This window comes from Ceratotherium simum, chromosome 3 (genome assembly GCF_057802395.1).
Source record: "Ceratotherium simum simum isolate JZ-2026a chromosome 3, ASM5780239v1, whole genome shotgun sequence".
Taxonomy (NCBI): Eukaryota; Metazoa; Chordata; class Mammalia; order Perissodactyla; family Rhinocerotidae; genus Ceratotherium; species Ceratotherium simum.
Window position 1 is genome coordinate 10,993,901 of NC_141902.1, and position 17,018 is coordinate 11,010,918.

Here is a 17,018-nt window from a genome sequence, read left to right on the forward strand (position 1 = left end):
ACTGTTAAATTTCATCTTAAAATGGAAATGAGCAAATAAAAGTGCTTCCTCAATTATTTCTATGGCAGCAGTAGGTGAGAAAAGGAACTAACATTTGTAAAAGGCCTCCTATGTGCCAAGTACTACAGCTAGGTCCTTCTGCAATATCTCATTTACAATAAATGAGATAAGATTTAAAAAGATTGGGCCGGCCCCGTGGCTTAGCGGTTAAGTGCGCGCGCTCCTCTGCTGGCGGCCGGGGTTCGGATCCTGGGAGTGCACCAGCGCACCGCTTCTCCGGCCATGCTGAGGCCGCGCGTCCCACATACAGCAACTAGAAGGATGTGCAGCTATGACATACAACTATCTACTGGGGCTTTGGGGGGAAAAATAAATAAATAAAATTATAAAAAAAAGATTAATAGGATTTACAATAAATGAAAAAGTGGGCAGACAGTGGAATTTTAGTTATGGCTTAGTTAAATTTTGAGATATTAGTTGCTTTTATGAGATTCTCACATTACACCATTTTGAGGTCACAGCTGTCATGCAGACACTAATGATTTGCTTATGACTCACTTTTAGTTCATATTATTTCTGAGTTAACTCATTTAGTATAATTTTCCCTGATTTGAAAAAAAAGTGAAGGAAAAAACCAATGCGCAAGATCAACGAAGCCTAAGGCAAGCTTAAAAAAAATTCTAACAACATCCATGCAACAAAACGTTCACCTAAGGAGAAATCTTACATGTAAGATTTTACAGAAAGAGAAACATTATGTAACGTTTACATAGGGAGGATTCACTCAAACATAATTTTCAGCTGCTCCTATGTTTAGCAAACTAGGTAAAATTATTGCAAAAGATTTAAAAGATCAACTTACCTTTTCTGTAAGAATTACAATTGGTGAAAATGCAGACTTCATGAAATCATAAATATCAATTTGAAATAAATATTTCAGAATCTGACACTCGGAAGCATCTTCTGTTGATTTATAAATAAAAATATGTTAACAATTGATGTGATGTAACTTTTGAAACTAATTTCTTTCTTAATTGCTGCAATAGAGAACAAATAACTTATTTCTTACCTTTTTGAGCAATGTAATTTTGAGAAGACAAAGAGTAATCAGTTGAAACTATCTGACTGTTTGGCAGAGTATTTTCCTCAGATCTGTCTATTTCTACCTGAGTAGGCTCTTCAGTATCTAGTGATGTTTTTGATTTTTCATCATTATTTTCAGAAGATGGAGTTTCAAAATGTACTTCTTCGTGAATTCTCATAGGTAACTCTACATTAGAGGGCATATCTGCAAATAAATATAGAGAAATGTTTTGGTGGGTATTTTGTTTTCGGTTTTTTTGGTGAGGAAGATTGGCCCTGAGCTAACATCTGTTGCCAGTCTTCCTCTTTTTGCTTGAGGAAGAGTGGCCCTCAGCTAACAACTGTCCCCATCTTCCTCTACTGTATACATGGGACACCGCCACAGCATGGCTGATGGGTGATGTAGGTCCACACCCGGGATCCGAGCCTGCAAACCTAGGCTGCCAAAGTGGAGCGCGCCAAACTTAACCCAGGCTGACCCCTGGTGGGTTTTATTAATATTTGCTTTGTTGTGGGCTTCCCTTTTGTTTTCTAGGCAGGTCATTCTTTGAACCTTTGTGGTCATTGTGACACTTCATTATGGAAAGAGTTCACCAAAACATAATTGTCGCCTGTATTAGTTCCTATTGCTGATGTAATAAATTACCACACACTTAGTGACTTAAACAATACAAATATATTCTCTTAGAGTTCTGGGGATCAGAAGTCCTAAAACCAAGGTGGTGGCAGGGCCACGTTCCTTCTGGAGGCTCTAGAGGAGAATCCATTTCCTTGCCTTTTCTACCTTCTGGAGACCACCAGCATCCCTTGGCTCATGGCCCCATCTTTCATCCTCAAATCCAGCAATGCAGCATTTTCTAATCTCTCTCTCTTACTCTGACCTTCCTGCCTTCCCATAAGAAACTTTGCAATTATATTGGGCCTACTAGAATAATCTCTGCGTCTCAGGATGCTTAATTTAATCACATCTGCAAGGTCCTTTTTGCCATGTAAAGTAACATATTCACAGGGTCTGGGGGGGGGGATTAAGACATGGACATCTTTGAAGGGCCATTATTCAGCCAAGGAAGAGTTTAAAAACTGTATACAATTCAGTTCTCTATATTGCCTTTTTGTTCTAAAAACTGTTTAAAAAAAGCTAGCATAACTGTCAACAACAACTGTATTCTACTGTAGAAGCTTATGACTAAGAATAAGATAGTAAATAAATCCCTATAGGATTTCATTTCTCTTAAATACATTTATTATCCAAGAAGGTATAATATTTAAAAGACATTGCAAATATATATATCCCTGCCCTTCAAGAAAATTGGTGAAATAGATTTTTCTTAACCTGTTATAGAACCAGAAAGAGTCAAAATAACCAAAATTATTTACACTATCTACAGCCTACTCGATATTGATAGTAAATTCTATTTAATAAATAGAACAAACTGAGCTAGAAAGAAAGGCAACATCAGAACTTACAGCAATTAATTTCCAAGTTCTGAAATCTAGTCCACTGGATCATGCATATCTACGATACATATTTGCTAATATGTACTATTAATATAATGGCCATTATCATTCAAACTTTTAATGAGGTTACTCCAAAGGTGGAAGAACCACCTACCACTAAGGAAACTATATTAGCCATTTGCATAGAAAGGCACCCATAATCTTAGGATATTTGAAACAAATTTGAAAATGATAAGGTACCAATCAAGTGTCAGGTATTGTACTTTTTCTTCTCTCTTGGAGCTATGTTAATTTCAAAGTTCAACCTTTGTTTTCCCCTTCATCCTATGTCCAGTAGATTATTATTTATCATATCATATCATCCAGTGAATATATTAAAAAAAGAATGAATAAAAGCTTTTTAAATCCCCAAATCAAATACATTCTTTATATCAAGTTAAAATTTTGGAGGAAAATATGATTGAGAGCAATCCTTATTGGTTAGTACTTATAGGATATTTTCTATTTTAAAGCACATTATATTATTTACCAATTTACTAGAGTGTGTTGAGTAAAACAAATACAGATAATATTACGTTCAAAATATATTCTTGACATTGTTATTTATTTTAGGAATTATCCACTTATTTTAGAAATTATCAAGAAAAGATTGACAGCATTAAAATAACATTTTGTATGTTTGTGTTGGCTCAGTAAAGGAAAAATACTGATATTTTAAATAGAATATAAAAATAATAACTACAAGATAGTCTCATTCACCTGCTAGTAAAATACATGCTGCCATGAGTATACACAGGTATATGCTTTTTTCCTCTTCCAGACCCAATAACAGCATAAGGCTGTGCCGAGAAATCAAGTTAAAAAATCAATAGTAAATTGTATTTTGAATTTCATTTCTATACTATGAATGTGTCTGTAAAAGGCAAATCTTCACCTGATACTGATGTTTCCTTAATTTGGTGATCTCGTGAAATTCACATATTGCTTCAGTAAGATGAAAGTGTCATAAATTTCCGAAAGGGAACTCAAGAAATTCTAAATCTTATCACTGCTTTTTTACAGAAGTCAAATAAATCTATACTGTCAAATAAAAATGCATATTATCCAACTGATAATGTGATCGTTACTTTAGGAAAATGTTTTATTTTGCATTTCAATGAAACAAAGCTGATAGAAGTTTAAATAAAATATTCCTGATTTTTCTGTTTTTTTGCTACATATTAAATATTTAAATGATTTATACCTTTAAATGATAATATACCTGAATACAAATTTAGAGTGAAAAGGTGTATGCACTTCTCTTGAGAACCTTCATTTAAAAAGGATTACCCTTCCCCAAAATTAATTTAAAAAATTTTAATCTGAAACATATATGTCAAAATTTGCCACATTTGTAATGTTGCATCATATGTTTGTGTGCATGCCATGTCAAATAGCTATCAATTTATTTTAAGATAACTAATTCAATTTTCAAACATAGTTTAAACAGATCGCTTGATTGAATTAACTAATCAAACAGGGTTAAAAAAAAAAGTCCTGAGCCAGCCCTGATGGTCTAGTGGTTAATGTTCCATGCCCTCCGCTTTGACAGCCCAGGTTCACTTCCCGGTCACGGAACCACACTACCTGGCTGTCGGTTGCCATACTGTGGTGGCGGCTCACATAGAAGAACTAGAAGGACTTACAACTAGTATATACAACCATGTTTGGGGCTTTGGGGAGAAGAAAAAAAAAAGTTTAAAAAAAAAGTTCTGACTAGTCTTAGCCTAAAGTATAGTATTCAAGTAAACTTTGGGATTTACTTCTCAGTTACTTTTTGAGACAAGGATAGCAAAGTGTCAGTGCAGTCTGTAAAATCAATATTAAAGAGTAGTATGTCAATTATTCAACATTTAATTTAGCTATGAATTTAACACAGCATGTTGATGCTGTCACTTATTTAGCATTGTTTAAAAGATGAAGGTCCCAAGTGAGCAAACACATATCAGTAATTTAATAATGCCATCTGTGGACATTAAAGTTAAAAATGAGCAATCAAGTCAGGAGTCTGAATACAAGGGGACTGTTGTAAATACAGGATTCATAGTGATCTACAATGATGTTTAATGCATTAAGGGAAAAGGGGCTTATTCAATAATTAATTACAGTCAAATTTATCTGTGGCTAAATTGAGTCTTTTAAAATATTGTTTTAAACTACATTAGAAATAAATATATATGTTAAGAAAAATGAATATTTCCTATAGTATTTTCATATTTAATTACAATTTCAAGGTATTATTTTCACATGACTTAAATCTAAGCTTTAAGATATACATCAGCAGGGCCAGCCCCGTGGCGTAGTGGTTAAGTGCTCGTGCTCTGCTACTGGCGGCCCAGGTTCTGATCCTGGGTGAGCACCGAGGCACCACCACAGGCCATGCTATGGCGGCATCCCATATAACACGGAGGAAGATGGGCACAGATGTTAGCCCAGGGCCAGTCTTCCTCAGCAAAAAGAGGAGGATTGGCATGGATGTTAGCTCAGGGCTGATCTTCCTCACAAAAAAAAAAAAAAGATTTATGTTAGATACAGATATGCCTTTCTTATAATCGTTTATAAACAGAATTTTCTCAGATAAAATAATGAATAATTTTTCATATTTAACTGTACTTGGGGAACTCATTATTTAAATAAGCTCAACTGGAGTCCTTTTGTAAAATAATTATTAATATTATAATATAAATCACTGCTCTCTAATTTATCTGTTTTGCAAATTCTTATATCAGCATATTAGTTTTTCTGTAAACGTGGTTATCTCAAGTCTCAGCCTTTCACAAACATTGATTCAAGGTCAGTGATTCATTTTTCTTATGCGTTCTTTCTAAGTAAAGCACATTTTCATTTGTTATTCCCTAAAAGAGTTATTGAAATTATCCGAAAATATTGGCTGTTTTAGCTATTTCTCCAATATCCAGAAAATATGGCTTGTGGTTTTATCTGAATCCTTCTTTTAGTATTCTTTTTCTAAAACAAATTTTGCATGACCCTAGGTTGTTTTTAGTTTAATTAATATTGTAATATTTTGGAATAATCCACTTTGTTTATATAGTATGACATATCCTTTTTCTGAAACTTAAAGGAATTTCTGAATATTTTTATAAAAGTCCCTCAAAACTAGTTCTAATTGCATAAATGCCCGATTCTCATTTGATTATTCACCAAGTTTTTCATATTTAGAAATTCTCCCAGCATCAGTAAATGAAATGATAAATAAATTCTACTAAAATGATATTCAGATGCTTTGGAGTTTCTGTAAATATGCTGTAAAATATTTTTATAGATCTATATTTTGAATCTTCTGTATTTCTGGGCTTGATATTGTTGTGTTGTCTTAGTCTCTCTTCTTCCCAATTACTCTTATCTGCTTTTTCACAAATATTCTTTTAGGATCTAATAAGTTTAGAACAAAATAATTTCTTCTTTAGCCTTTGACCATCTAGCTCTCCAATGTTTTTAGTCATGAAAAGCATCACACCTACACCTTTCTTATTTAGAAAAGGGTTAGAATCTAAAGTCTATATTCTGGTTGAGGATGTTGATCAAGTAAAGAGCTCACATTTTGGAGAATATTAAGAAATGACATATAGTTCTGGAAAGTCAAGAAAATCAACTAGGTCTAATGGAAAAGTGTTTCCTTCTGAGTTTGCAACATTGTTGATCTTGTCTCAGGAAAGGTTTTCTGTCATTTTAGGGTTCAATTGTTTCTGTATTATTGGCTAATATTTGCTGAGTTTCTAATCTGTCCATCATAGAGACATCAGAATGAAGATGTGGGAAAGTCATATTATATATTGCTTCACTTAAAATACAGTCCACATGTTTTTAATCATAGCAGTTACTAGATACCTGGACATCTAGATCTAGAAGTATCCTCTGATACTCTGCCGTCTTCTGCTGCCCTCTGTTGAGCTCTCAGAATTGAGACTGGAGGGAGAAAGTTAAAAACTTTTTACCTTATTTTTGCTTGAGTTTCCTTATTATTTTGTACACTTAAAGAAAACCCTTGGTAACATAGGTCTTCCTGGGGTAGGGGAGGGGACTACAGACCTAGAATAAAATATTATTTAGGAATCAAGACTATTTTGAATTATTAAAGTTTCCCTTAGCTTAGGTTTCTAAGAAAACCATTCAAATACAGTTACATTGGGAAGACGTAAATGAGCTAAAAGTGAGTGTAAATAAGCAAAAATCGTCATCTACCAGAATAGGAAGTCCATGGAAATAGTTTATTTTATTTTTTTTTTTTTTTAAAGATTTTATTTATTTTATTTTTTTCCCCCAAAGCCCCAGTAGATAGTTGTATGTCATAGCTGCACATCCTTCTAGTTGTTGTATGTGGGACTCGGCCTCAGGATGGACGGAGAAGTGGTGCCTCGATGCGCACCCGGGATCCGAACCCAGGCCACCAGCATTGCAGCGCGCGCACTTAACCACCAAGCCACAGGGCCGGCCCGGAAATAGTTTAAAGTAGATTAATCAAAGCAAAACAATATGAAGATTTTATTTAGAAAATAGAGATAAGTACTAAAAGAAATTTGCTTTAAAAAAAAAATTATTGTCCCTGGGACAGAAGTGGGAGTAGAGATGGACAGAGGGAACAGAAATTGCTTTTGTTAAGAGAGAAAAAAAAAGCCTTAGCACCATTTATATTTTTAAACCTGTTTACATATAATACTTTGATAAATATAAAATTTACTGTAAAATTCCTTAAGAACTTCTTGGAACATCCATATATCTCCAATCATTCTTTTCCCTTGGGATTTTATTTTATAAAATTAAGATCAAAGTCCCAAAGTAAACCAGAAACTGGTAAAAGGGTGGTTGATAAGGTTGTTGTTGATTATTGGGTATTTTGAAAAACATGGATTCCTGGACTTTTTCATCTGATTTGTACTTATAAAAATAAATTATGTTTAAAAAGTGTATTAGGGGCCGGCCCTGTGGCTTGGTGGTTAAGTGCACGCGCTGCGATGCTGGTGGCCCGGGTTCGGATCCCGGGTGCGCATCGAGGCACCACTTCTCCGTCCATCCTGAGGCCGAGTCCCACATACAGCAACTAGAAGGATGTGCAGCTATGACATACAACTATCTACTGGGGCTTTGGGGGGAAAAAAATAAAATCAATAAAATCTTTAAAAAAAAAAAAAATAAATAAATAAATAAATAAAAAGTGTATTATATTATAGACATTTTTATACCAACCTGACTGACTGTATCTGCTTTTCAACTTTATAACTTTCATATTATCTGTTGGATAATTTTCAACTGAAAATGCCTCTGTTTCATCATTTTCAGCTGCATTATTTTCATCTAGTGTCTGCTTGGAAAATGGCAATTCTCTTTCCTTTGGAATGTTCTGGAAGTTCCAAGGGTTGTCAAACTTATACAAGAACTTTTTAAAATATGGTAAGGTATCAGAATCATCTCTTTTCTCTAAGACTCTTTCCTTGCCTATTTGATCTTCAGTTTCCATAATTTTTATTGTTTTTATTTCTTGTTCTTTATCAGGGTCAAATTCACTTGTTGGAGAATGTTCATGTTTATCTTCTCCACCCCCTTCTTCATTTTTTCCATCATCTGACATAACTTTATCTTCATTGGCATATGCAAAGCCTAGCATACTAAAACCAAAATCAAACCAACTTGGCTTGAGAATTGAGCTATCATTAGTGACTGTGTCTTCTTTTTCGGTTAATATTTCTGTACACGGAACTGTGGGTCCTTCCTCAGATGATATGGAATTAGGAACATCTTGTAGTGGTGGATTGCTCTCTTTGGACAATAATTCAAGCCCTGTATCCTCACCCCCAAAGCCTAAATAACTTATAAATCTACTACCAAACCAACCAGTGGCTTGAGGATGGAGAATGTGCTCTGACTCGGCCGTTAGTTCAGACTGTTTCTTTGGCACTGAATCGAATTCTGACTCAGGTTCTTGCTTATGTTCTGTTTGGGGCTCACCATTATTTAATTCCTCTAGGTCATTCTCATCTTCTACTGCTATTTTTCTACTTCGAAATGAGCTTTCTTGTGGAGGCTCAATAACTGAGTCAAAAGCCTTCCCTTCACCTTGTTCCCTTCCGAACCCAAACCATCCTTTTATGTTTGGCACAGTTGAAGATGGTGGGACATGATCCACTTCTGGAATAGGATCCTGTTCCACATGACCAGCTTCTGCTCCTTCCCAGTCTTTTGATTCACTAGTACTTCTGATGCCTTCAGGAGCCTCTGATGCTGGAAATCGGTCTGCAAACAGAGTACTTTCAGAAGTTGAATAAAATCCAGGTTCTATCTGAAAATCACTTTCATATACACTAAATTTTTGGTCTTTATCTTCTTCATATGGATATATATTTTCACCATTATCACTGTTTAACTCACTATCTTCATTTTCAAATGGGTAGCTTACTCCAAGAAGACAAAGAAAATCAGATTCCTAAAAGGAAAAAAATTATGATTGACATACAAAACTCCATGTTTCTCCCTAAATCATTTAAAATGGATGACTATAATTTTCCCAAGACCACACAACTAGCTCAACAGCAGAGCAAAAACTAAAATCAAATCTCCTAATCTCAACCACTTGTATCACAGCTGACTTTTCAGGGTTAATGATATAAACTTAAATAAAAATCCTTTTACATTAGGATCTATTTGTTATTAAATAGTTGAAGAATTTGAGAAGCAGAAACAATCAAGGCTTTGGGTATATTCTGCAAATAAACTGATGAAATAGCATACATGTCCACAAACTCTTACTCCTCCTAAGAGAGCACTGAATGGACACAGGAGGCTGTGTAGTGATTTGAGGGAGAGGAGTTTCACAGCACATGGTCACAGCTCAGACGGACCAGAAACTGTAAAGCTTGAAACCCTGGTTAAAAGCAGCACTAAAACATTTAGACTGCTTTTATTGAGATATTGCATATAGCCAATGGAGGTGGGGATTCTCTCACTCATCTCACAGAACAACCAAATCATCAAGAAGAAAAATGGTGAAGCTATTCTTTTTTAAATCTGAAGGTATGAAACAGTGATATGTATGCACTGCTCTTTGAATATCACCCCTATGAAATGAGAATAAAGTTCAGAATTTTTGAAAATAAGCTTCAGAATTACAATTTTACTATATATTTTTGGCACTGCAATATAGGAGGTGATTAAAAACAGACTCTGGAGCCAAATTCTCTGGATTCAAATCCTGACCCTGCCATTTACTAGCTCTGTAACCTTGGGTGAATCATATGAGCTAGCTTTTTTTGTGTGTGTGTGAGGAAGATCAGCCCTGAGCTAACATCCATGCCCATCCTCCTCTTTTTGCTGAGGAAGACTGGCTAACATCCGTGCCCATCTTTCTCCACTTTATATGGGATGCCGCCACAGCATGGCTTGACAAGTGGTGCACTGGTGCACTCTCGGGATCCGAACCCAGGCCACAAGCAGCGCAGCGCGCACACTTAACCGCTACACCACGGGGCCGGCCCCTACGTGAGCTTTCTATACCTCAGTCTTATCTGTAAAATGAGAATAATGACAGTACCTACCTTATGGGGTGTTGTGAGGATTAAATGAATCAAGTGCTTAGAACAGTAACTGTCTCCAGAAAACACTAGCCTAACCTAGCCCAAGGTTACACTGCCCCAGATGAGCCACTAATGCAAGCGTAAAAAGGCTCAATCCCTTGCCTCTTTTGAGGACAACTCTGAAAGGCCATCCCAGCTTCAGAGTTCCTTATGGAATCAACTGAGACCTTTGTTGCAACTGCATCACAGTTTGCTTTCTCTCTCTGCCCAATCCCACTTTTTCTTTTGTTCCCTCACAGGTGCTATTCCCAAGAGTACTCCCTAGTAAACTTCTTAGATGCAAAGGTCCAGCTCAGAATCTATTTCCCAGAGAACTTGACCTAAGAATTTGGGGCTTCGTATGCTTACTATGTGCTCTGCACTATGCTAGGTGCTGGAATTCTACAGTAAATAATGAAAAAAAGTAATTATAATTTGTGACAAGTGCTATGGAGGAAACAAACAGGAATCTGTGATTAAGAGCAGTAATTCTGTTAGAATCGTCATGGAAGGCCTCTCTGAGGTACTAATGTTTAAGCTGTGACCTAAAGGATAAGAAGGAACTAGCCAAGTGAAGAACTTGGGGAAAGCATGCCAACCAGAGGGAACAGCCTGTTTGAATCTCTGGGCTGGGAAGAGCTTGGCATGTTCTAAGAACAGTCAACAGGCCAGTGTGGCCAAGAGCATAGTGCATGAGGGGAGAGTGGCATTAGACAGCGTCAGCAGGGGAGGCCGGAGCGGGTCATGCAGAGCCACGGTAAGGATTCAGGGCTTAATTCCAGGTTCAATGAAAAGCCATTAAGGGACTTTGAACCAAAGGAATGACATGGTCTGATTTTTTTGTTTTTGTTTTTATAAGATTCATTGCTGTTTGGAGAATGGATTGGAAGAGGGCACAAGTAGAGGCAGGGAGACCAGTTAGAAGGCTGCTCTAGTATTGTACTCAAGAGATGATGATGCTTTAGATTAGGCGTACGGGGAGAATGACAATGACGAGAAGACAATATACTCCAGATATTTTTTGGAGATAAAACTGACAGGACCAGTAATTATACAGTAAATGGACAGTTAGTCCCAGAATTTGTGCTGAGAAAGAACTGATAATAGACAGTTTGCTTAACTAGGCAGACTCACTTCACACTGACCTCATTTAAGGTAAATTGGCTTAATCTGGAATCTGAATTAAAGGGGCTAATCAAATTCACATATTGAAAAGTCACCTTCTGATTCCCCTTCCCGTTATCAAGCCCAACATTATCAAACCCAATATTATCAAGCTCATTTAAACCTCCAGTGGCAACAGAGGTTGTACAGATACGAGACCTAGAGAGTATGAAGGGAAATAAATTTTTTCCTAGTAGGACAATAACATTAGTAATAATATCTAACACTTACATAGCACTTACTAAGCACTGTTCTATGTACTTTACATATGCTCATTTTTTCCTCAATAAATTTATGAGATAGCATTATATTATAATCATTCTCATTTTCCAGATGAGAAAATTGTCACACAAGGCCACATAGCTACTAAGTGTCTGAGTCAGGTTTTGAACTTGGTCCACCTCCAGAATCCGTCTCTAACCACTGCACTCTACTGCTTGTCTGTTAATTTTTCAGAAGGCAAAATCTTTGCCTGTCATCAACTTTGTCTTACCTAATTTTATTCACACACTCAAACTATTCCTAGAGTGAGTTCTCAGACCAACTATTTTATGTATTCACTATACAAGATACATAACACATGGGCACTTATACTACAGAAAACTGTTTTAGCCGAGAAATTTTAAATTCAATTAATAACCAAAATGAGTTTACTCACTTTAGTTGATATTTGAATTTCCTCAGATATGAACACCTCTTCAATCTGGACTGCATCTCTGGGAAAATAGCCAAAGTCCCTTCCTTTCTATCGAAATGAAGAACAAAGATTAGCCAGGAAGAGTGACCAAAGCAATAATAACTATTGAGCCTAATTTTGCCCCGTGTCCTTGGCTCTCATCTATTTCAAATCACAAACATTAATTGGCTTTCCTTTGCTGTCTAAAAGAAAGTGAGGGAAATCATATCCCTGTCCTTATCCAAAAGAACAGCATTCATTTGAGGGAACAAAGAGCCAAGCTGTAAAGCTTTTTCAGACTTTCAAACTTCGGAGGGAAAACCATCCCACATACTCATTTTCTTCCTTTTTGTGTTCTTTAAAGACCTGTCTTGCCCAGGTGGACCACAGATTTACACAAGTAAGCCCGGGATATCAAAGGCAAGGGAATGGTGGCAGGAGCCAAGCTAGACGGAGCTGTGACATGGTCAGCCTTTTCAAGATGTCAATCTCAGGTCAGAGGTTTAAATCAAGATAGTAAAGATCTATGAGTCCTCCAGAGAGGATTTGGTTCCATTCAACTTTTCTGGGACTACCTTGGGAACAGAGATCCTCTTAATCCAGTTTAAGCATATGCGAGATGTCCCCTGAAAGTGAAGCCTTCACACAACCATGCTCAGCCCATTTCCTAACCCTGTCAAAGTCTAAAGAACAAATTTCTTTTGGTCCTTTGACCCGGCACCATTACACGTCAATTGTGATTCTTCTAGCTCTGCAGTTGCTGCTACTATTTGGAAACTCTGCAGCCCGTTTGCTTAAATAGCTGTCTGCCCGGACTAAACACCTAATGCACAAAACTGAGGGTGCTTGAAACTTCACCCTGGCTCCACACATTACACGCTGCTTTTGTGCGGAACTATCACACTTTCTTTTCCTCTTATGATACCTACTGTGTCATTTTTCTTGTAGCTGCATTGGATGCCTCCAACACATTCAAGACATACACTGGCATGTTTAAGGGACCATAGGCAGTAAGGAATCTTGGGAGCTGCAGAGACCAGACAAACAATTCTGGCCAGCGACAGTCAGACGCTCGGTCTTACAGCCACTGACGGTAAAAAGCAGGATAGATCCAAATAGACTCTGCTCCTTCAAATAGCGATCACAGAGGCTACACAAGGGAGAGATGTGAGGTGTATTCAGTATGGAAATGATGTATGCATCAGGTTGGTCATGCTTGTCTAACTTGGAAGTAAAATTGTTTATCATGGCATCTTTTCATTATAAAGCATAACGATACAATCAAAGAGGTAAACCTATTTTCAACTGAAAACATTAATCATTAATTTTCCTGTGTTTACATTCACAGACATGATTCAAACTTCTAGGAATTTCAGTGTAATCGGAATTTAGGCCAAATAAAAGTCTCTCCCAGTTGTTCTTTTTTCCCATGAAAAATTCATATACCTCACTTCCCTAGGCTACTAATCTTTCTGAGGATCTCTTCAATAGCAACTCAGTCCTTCATTTGCTCAGAAACACATGTCTTTTAATTTGATTAACTAAAACTTCCCAATCTCCCTTAAATTTGGCCATTGGCAGCACCAAGGAATCCCTGGGGTTGCCTAGCTATCTCATAATCTCCATCAGTAACTCTGAAGTAGGTAAATTTACTCTCCAAGTAAATATAAAACCTAAGTTCAAAAACCACGCATGCTATGTAAAATAATTTCAAGGCATTCTTAGTCCTCCATCCCAACCAGACTGCTTTCCCAAAATTCTGCTTTTATGGAAATTCTGGAACCAACACTGAATATGACCATTTTTTGCTTGTTTAAATATGTTAAAGGTTATATACCTATATATATACCTATATATCACTTTGAAATTCTTAAAGTTTCTTTTTTTGTGTGTGAGGAAGACCAGCCCTGAGCTAACATCTGATGCCAATCCTCCTCTTTTTTGCTGAGGAAGACTGGCCCTGAGCTAACATCCGTGCCCATCTTCCTCTACTTTATATGCGATGCCTGCCACAGCATGGCTTAACAAGCAGTACACGCCTGGGATCTGAACCAGTGAACCCCGGGCCACCACAGCAGAGCGCGCGCACTTAACCACTTGCGCCACCAGGCCGCCCAGGAAAGTTTCTTTAGGGATGAAAAGCGAGCATCCTTGTGCAAGTTGGTCATTTATTCTGCATTCAATTTTTAAGACTAGATACTTACACTTCCTGCCCACAAATCTTCCCTTTCTCCTGCAAGTTTAATATAAACAGATATCTCTTCTCCCTTAGTGAAGTTCAGGTATCGGCAGTCAGGTCCTCTGTAATCTCTCAAGGCTAAGACTCTGCTTATTAAAGCTATGTAAGAAAAACACAAAATTTAAATTAAAATGTCATTTCTCTGCCTCCCATCTTGCCCTCCTCCAATCCATCCTATGTATTTCCAAATGCTAATTTCTTCATAACATTTATGAACTCAAAAACCTACACAGACTTCCCGCTGCACACAGAATCAATTCTAAGCTCTTTGGCTTGGTATTCAAGGCTGTCATAACCTGCTCCTTCTTCCCTACTTAAAATGACTTCCTCTTATTTCTTTACAGTCAAGCTCATCTATCCATTGTCCCTGGAATGTGTCGCTGTCATTCTCGTCAGTAGGGAAGGGAAGGAAAAGATCATTAGTTTTCTCCCAGGCACCTACTATATTCTAGGCATTATGATAAGCTCTTTCCTATCTTTATTTTATTAAATCCTCAAAACAGACCTATGAGGTAAATAATCTCATCTTAGGCTAACACATGAGCCTTTAACTACGTCTTAGAGGAGCCAGATTTGCACTGAGGCTCTCTTCACTCACCATCCACGTTCCATATTCTTTTTTTTTTTTTTTTTCCCCTAAAGCCCCAGGCAATAGTTGTAAGTCATAGTTGCACATTCTTCTAGTTGCTGTATGTGGGACGCGGCCTCAGCATGGCCAGAGAAGCAGTGCCTCTGTGCGAGCCCGGGATCCGAACCCGGGCCGCCTGCATCAGAGCTCACGCACTTAACCGCTAAGCCACAGGGCCGGCCCGACGTTCCATATTCTGTGCTTTTCTTTCTGCCCCTTCAGTCTCTCTTCAGGGTCAACTCATATCCTACTTCCTCTATGAGACATCCCTAATCGGTCCAGCCTACTCTGCCCCTTCTCTGAACTTCATTCTTTTTTTTTTTTTTTTGTGAGGAAGATCAGCCCTGTGCTAACATCTGCCAATCCTCCTCTTTTTTTGCTGAGGAAGACTGGCCCTGGGCTAACATCCGTGCCCATCTTCCTCTACTTTATATGGGACACCGCCACAGCATGGCTTGCCAAGCGGTGTGTTGGTGCTCCCCTGGAATCCGAAGCGGTGAACCCCAGTCCGCTGCAGCGGAGCGCGAGCATCTAACCACTTGCGCCACCGGGCCAGCCCCTGAACTTCACTCTTATGTTGTATCACTATTTATTGTTTCATATTGACCTGTCCTGTCACCATTCACTAGAATGAAAATTCTTGGAGGGCAAGAAACTTATATTTTATTTTCTTCTTCTTAGATCAAAACCCCCCAGCCCCTCAGACCCAGCACATGACAGGCCCTCAATAACCATGAATGATCATAACCACATATGCTAGATTTAGGCCTTTAACACATAAAGTAATATACATACCATATTAACTATTATAATTATACTAACATATGTAAAACATTTTAATTAAGTCATGCAATTAAAGTTAAAATAACATTATATATTACTATAAATTTGAATGTTCCCTTTCCATGTTCTGTGTCTGGCCCTAAGGAAACTAAAATGAGATTGTAAAAAGGGAAAGAAAGATTATTATTATTATTTAAAAAATCTAGTAAACTTTCTCTATATATTACATTACATATCCAAATGATTAAGGAAAATGTTTACTCAAAAAATTTACTTATAAATTATTTATGTTTATACTAATAATATTTTGCACTTTTAATTTACATGTTGCAAATTAGAAATAATTCTCACATACCAAAGAGATAGAACATATTTAAAGCAATTTTAATATATTGGGATGCTATTCATTCTGCACCATAATGCTAATAACAGAAAATTAAGTTTTTAAGCAATAAAATGAAAATTAATTTCTCTTGGTAAAATATAGAAGTTTAATATTCAAGGATATAAATAAAATTATGTACTCCTAACACTAATTTCAGTATTTTTACTTAATAAGTAGACACAGAAATGATTAATGTTTGATAAAATTTAGACAATAAATCACAATGGTTTGAAATAAAAACATTTTTAGAAAACTAAAAAATATAAGGGCTTCATAAATAAAGAACTATTAAATGGCTTGATATCTTTTTTAATGCAAATCAATTACATTTATCTTATAAAACAGTAAAAGATCTGATTTGTGTGTTTTTGAGGTCTGGATTAATATTTTTATAATTTCTGATATATTTATGTACCAGGCTGATCTTTGCCGCTTTGTATATTTGCATTAAAAACTATCACAAAATGCTTTGCCTCCAGCATTTCCTTTTTATAGTGAACTATACTTTATAATTGCAAATATTTTGTAACGAATTAACGCTCATTTTTATCATACATGTCCACAATAACATTTTATGTCATTTCAGAGCCTCAATTTAAGAGGGAAAAAAAGCAAAGCAACTTACTTTCACATTCCAAGTCACCACATTTTTTAAAGTCGGCCAGCAGTTTTGTGCCTTCCAGACACTTTGTCAGAGAAATAATCAAAAGGAGGATTCTGTGAACTCCCAGCTCCGCCATGCTAAAACAAGCAGGAACCCCAAACAAGGTTTAAACCGACTGTTTAGGCTGTAGGTCCGCCAGCCCAAACAGGAGACACCCCACTCTCTTCACTAAATACAAGAGAAAGGGGTTTGGTTCTTTTTACTCCCTTCGTAACTACATTTTTCTATCAGTGTTTAGGCTTACCTTGAGAGAAAAACACTCTCCGTTCTCAATCTGCAGTGTCAGGTATCCAGATAATACCTAAGGGTTTAATAATTAACAGAGATTTTTAGT

General features: G+C 36.8%; 1 protein-coding gene across 1 annotated transcript in view; it reads right to left on the reverse strand.

Moving 5' to 3' along the window:
• The window catches only part of MIA2 (MIA SH3 domain ER export factor 2), a 100,026-nt gene extending 83,245 nt beyond the window's left edge, over nt 1-16,781 (reverse strand). Inside the window, exons 1-6 of the mRNA XM_014792106.2 lie at nt 16,646-16,781; nt 14,190-14,323; nt 11,968-12,054; nt 7,786-9,019; nt 1,070-1,288; nt 863-963 (exon numbers count right to left, since the gene is read on the reverse strand). Coding sequence (XP_014647592.1) covers nt 863-963; nt 1,070-1,288; nt 7,786-9,019; nt 11,968-12,054; nt 14,190-14,323; nt 16,646-16,760 — 1,890 coding nt within the window. The 5' untranslated portion in view covers nt 16,761-16,781. The remainder of the gene's footprint in view (nt 1-862; nt 964-1,069; nt 1,289-7,785; nt 9,020-11,967; nt 12,055-14,189; nt 14,324-16,645) is intronic.
• Between the last annotated feature and the right edge of the window lie 237 nt (nt 16,782-17,018).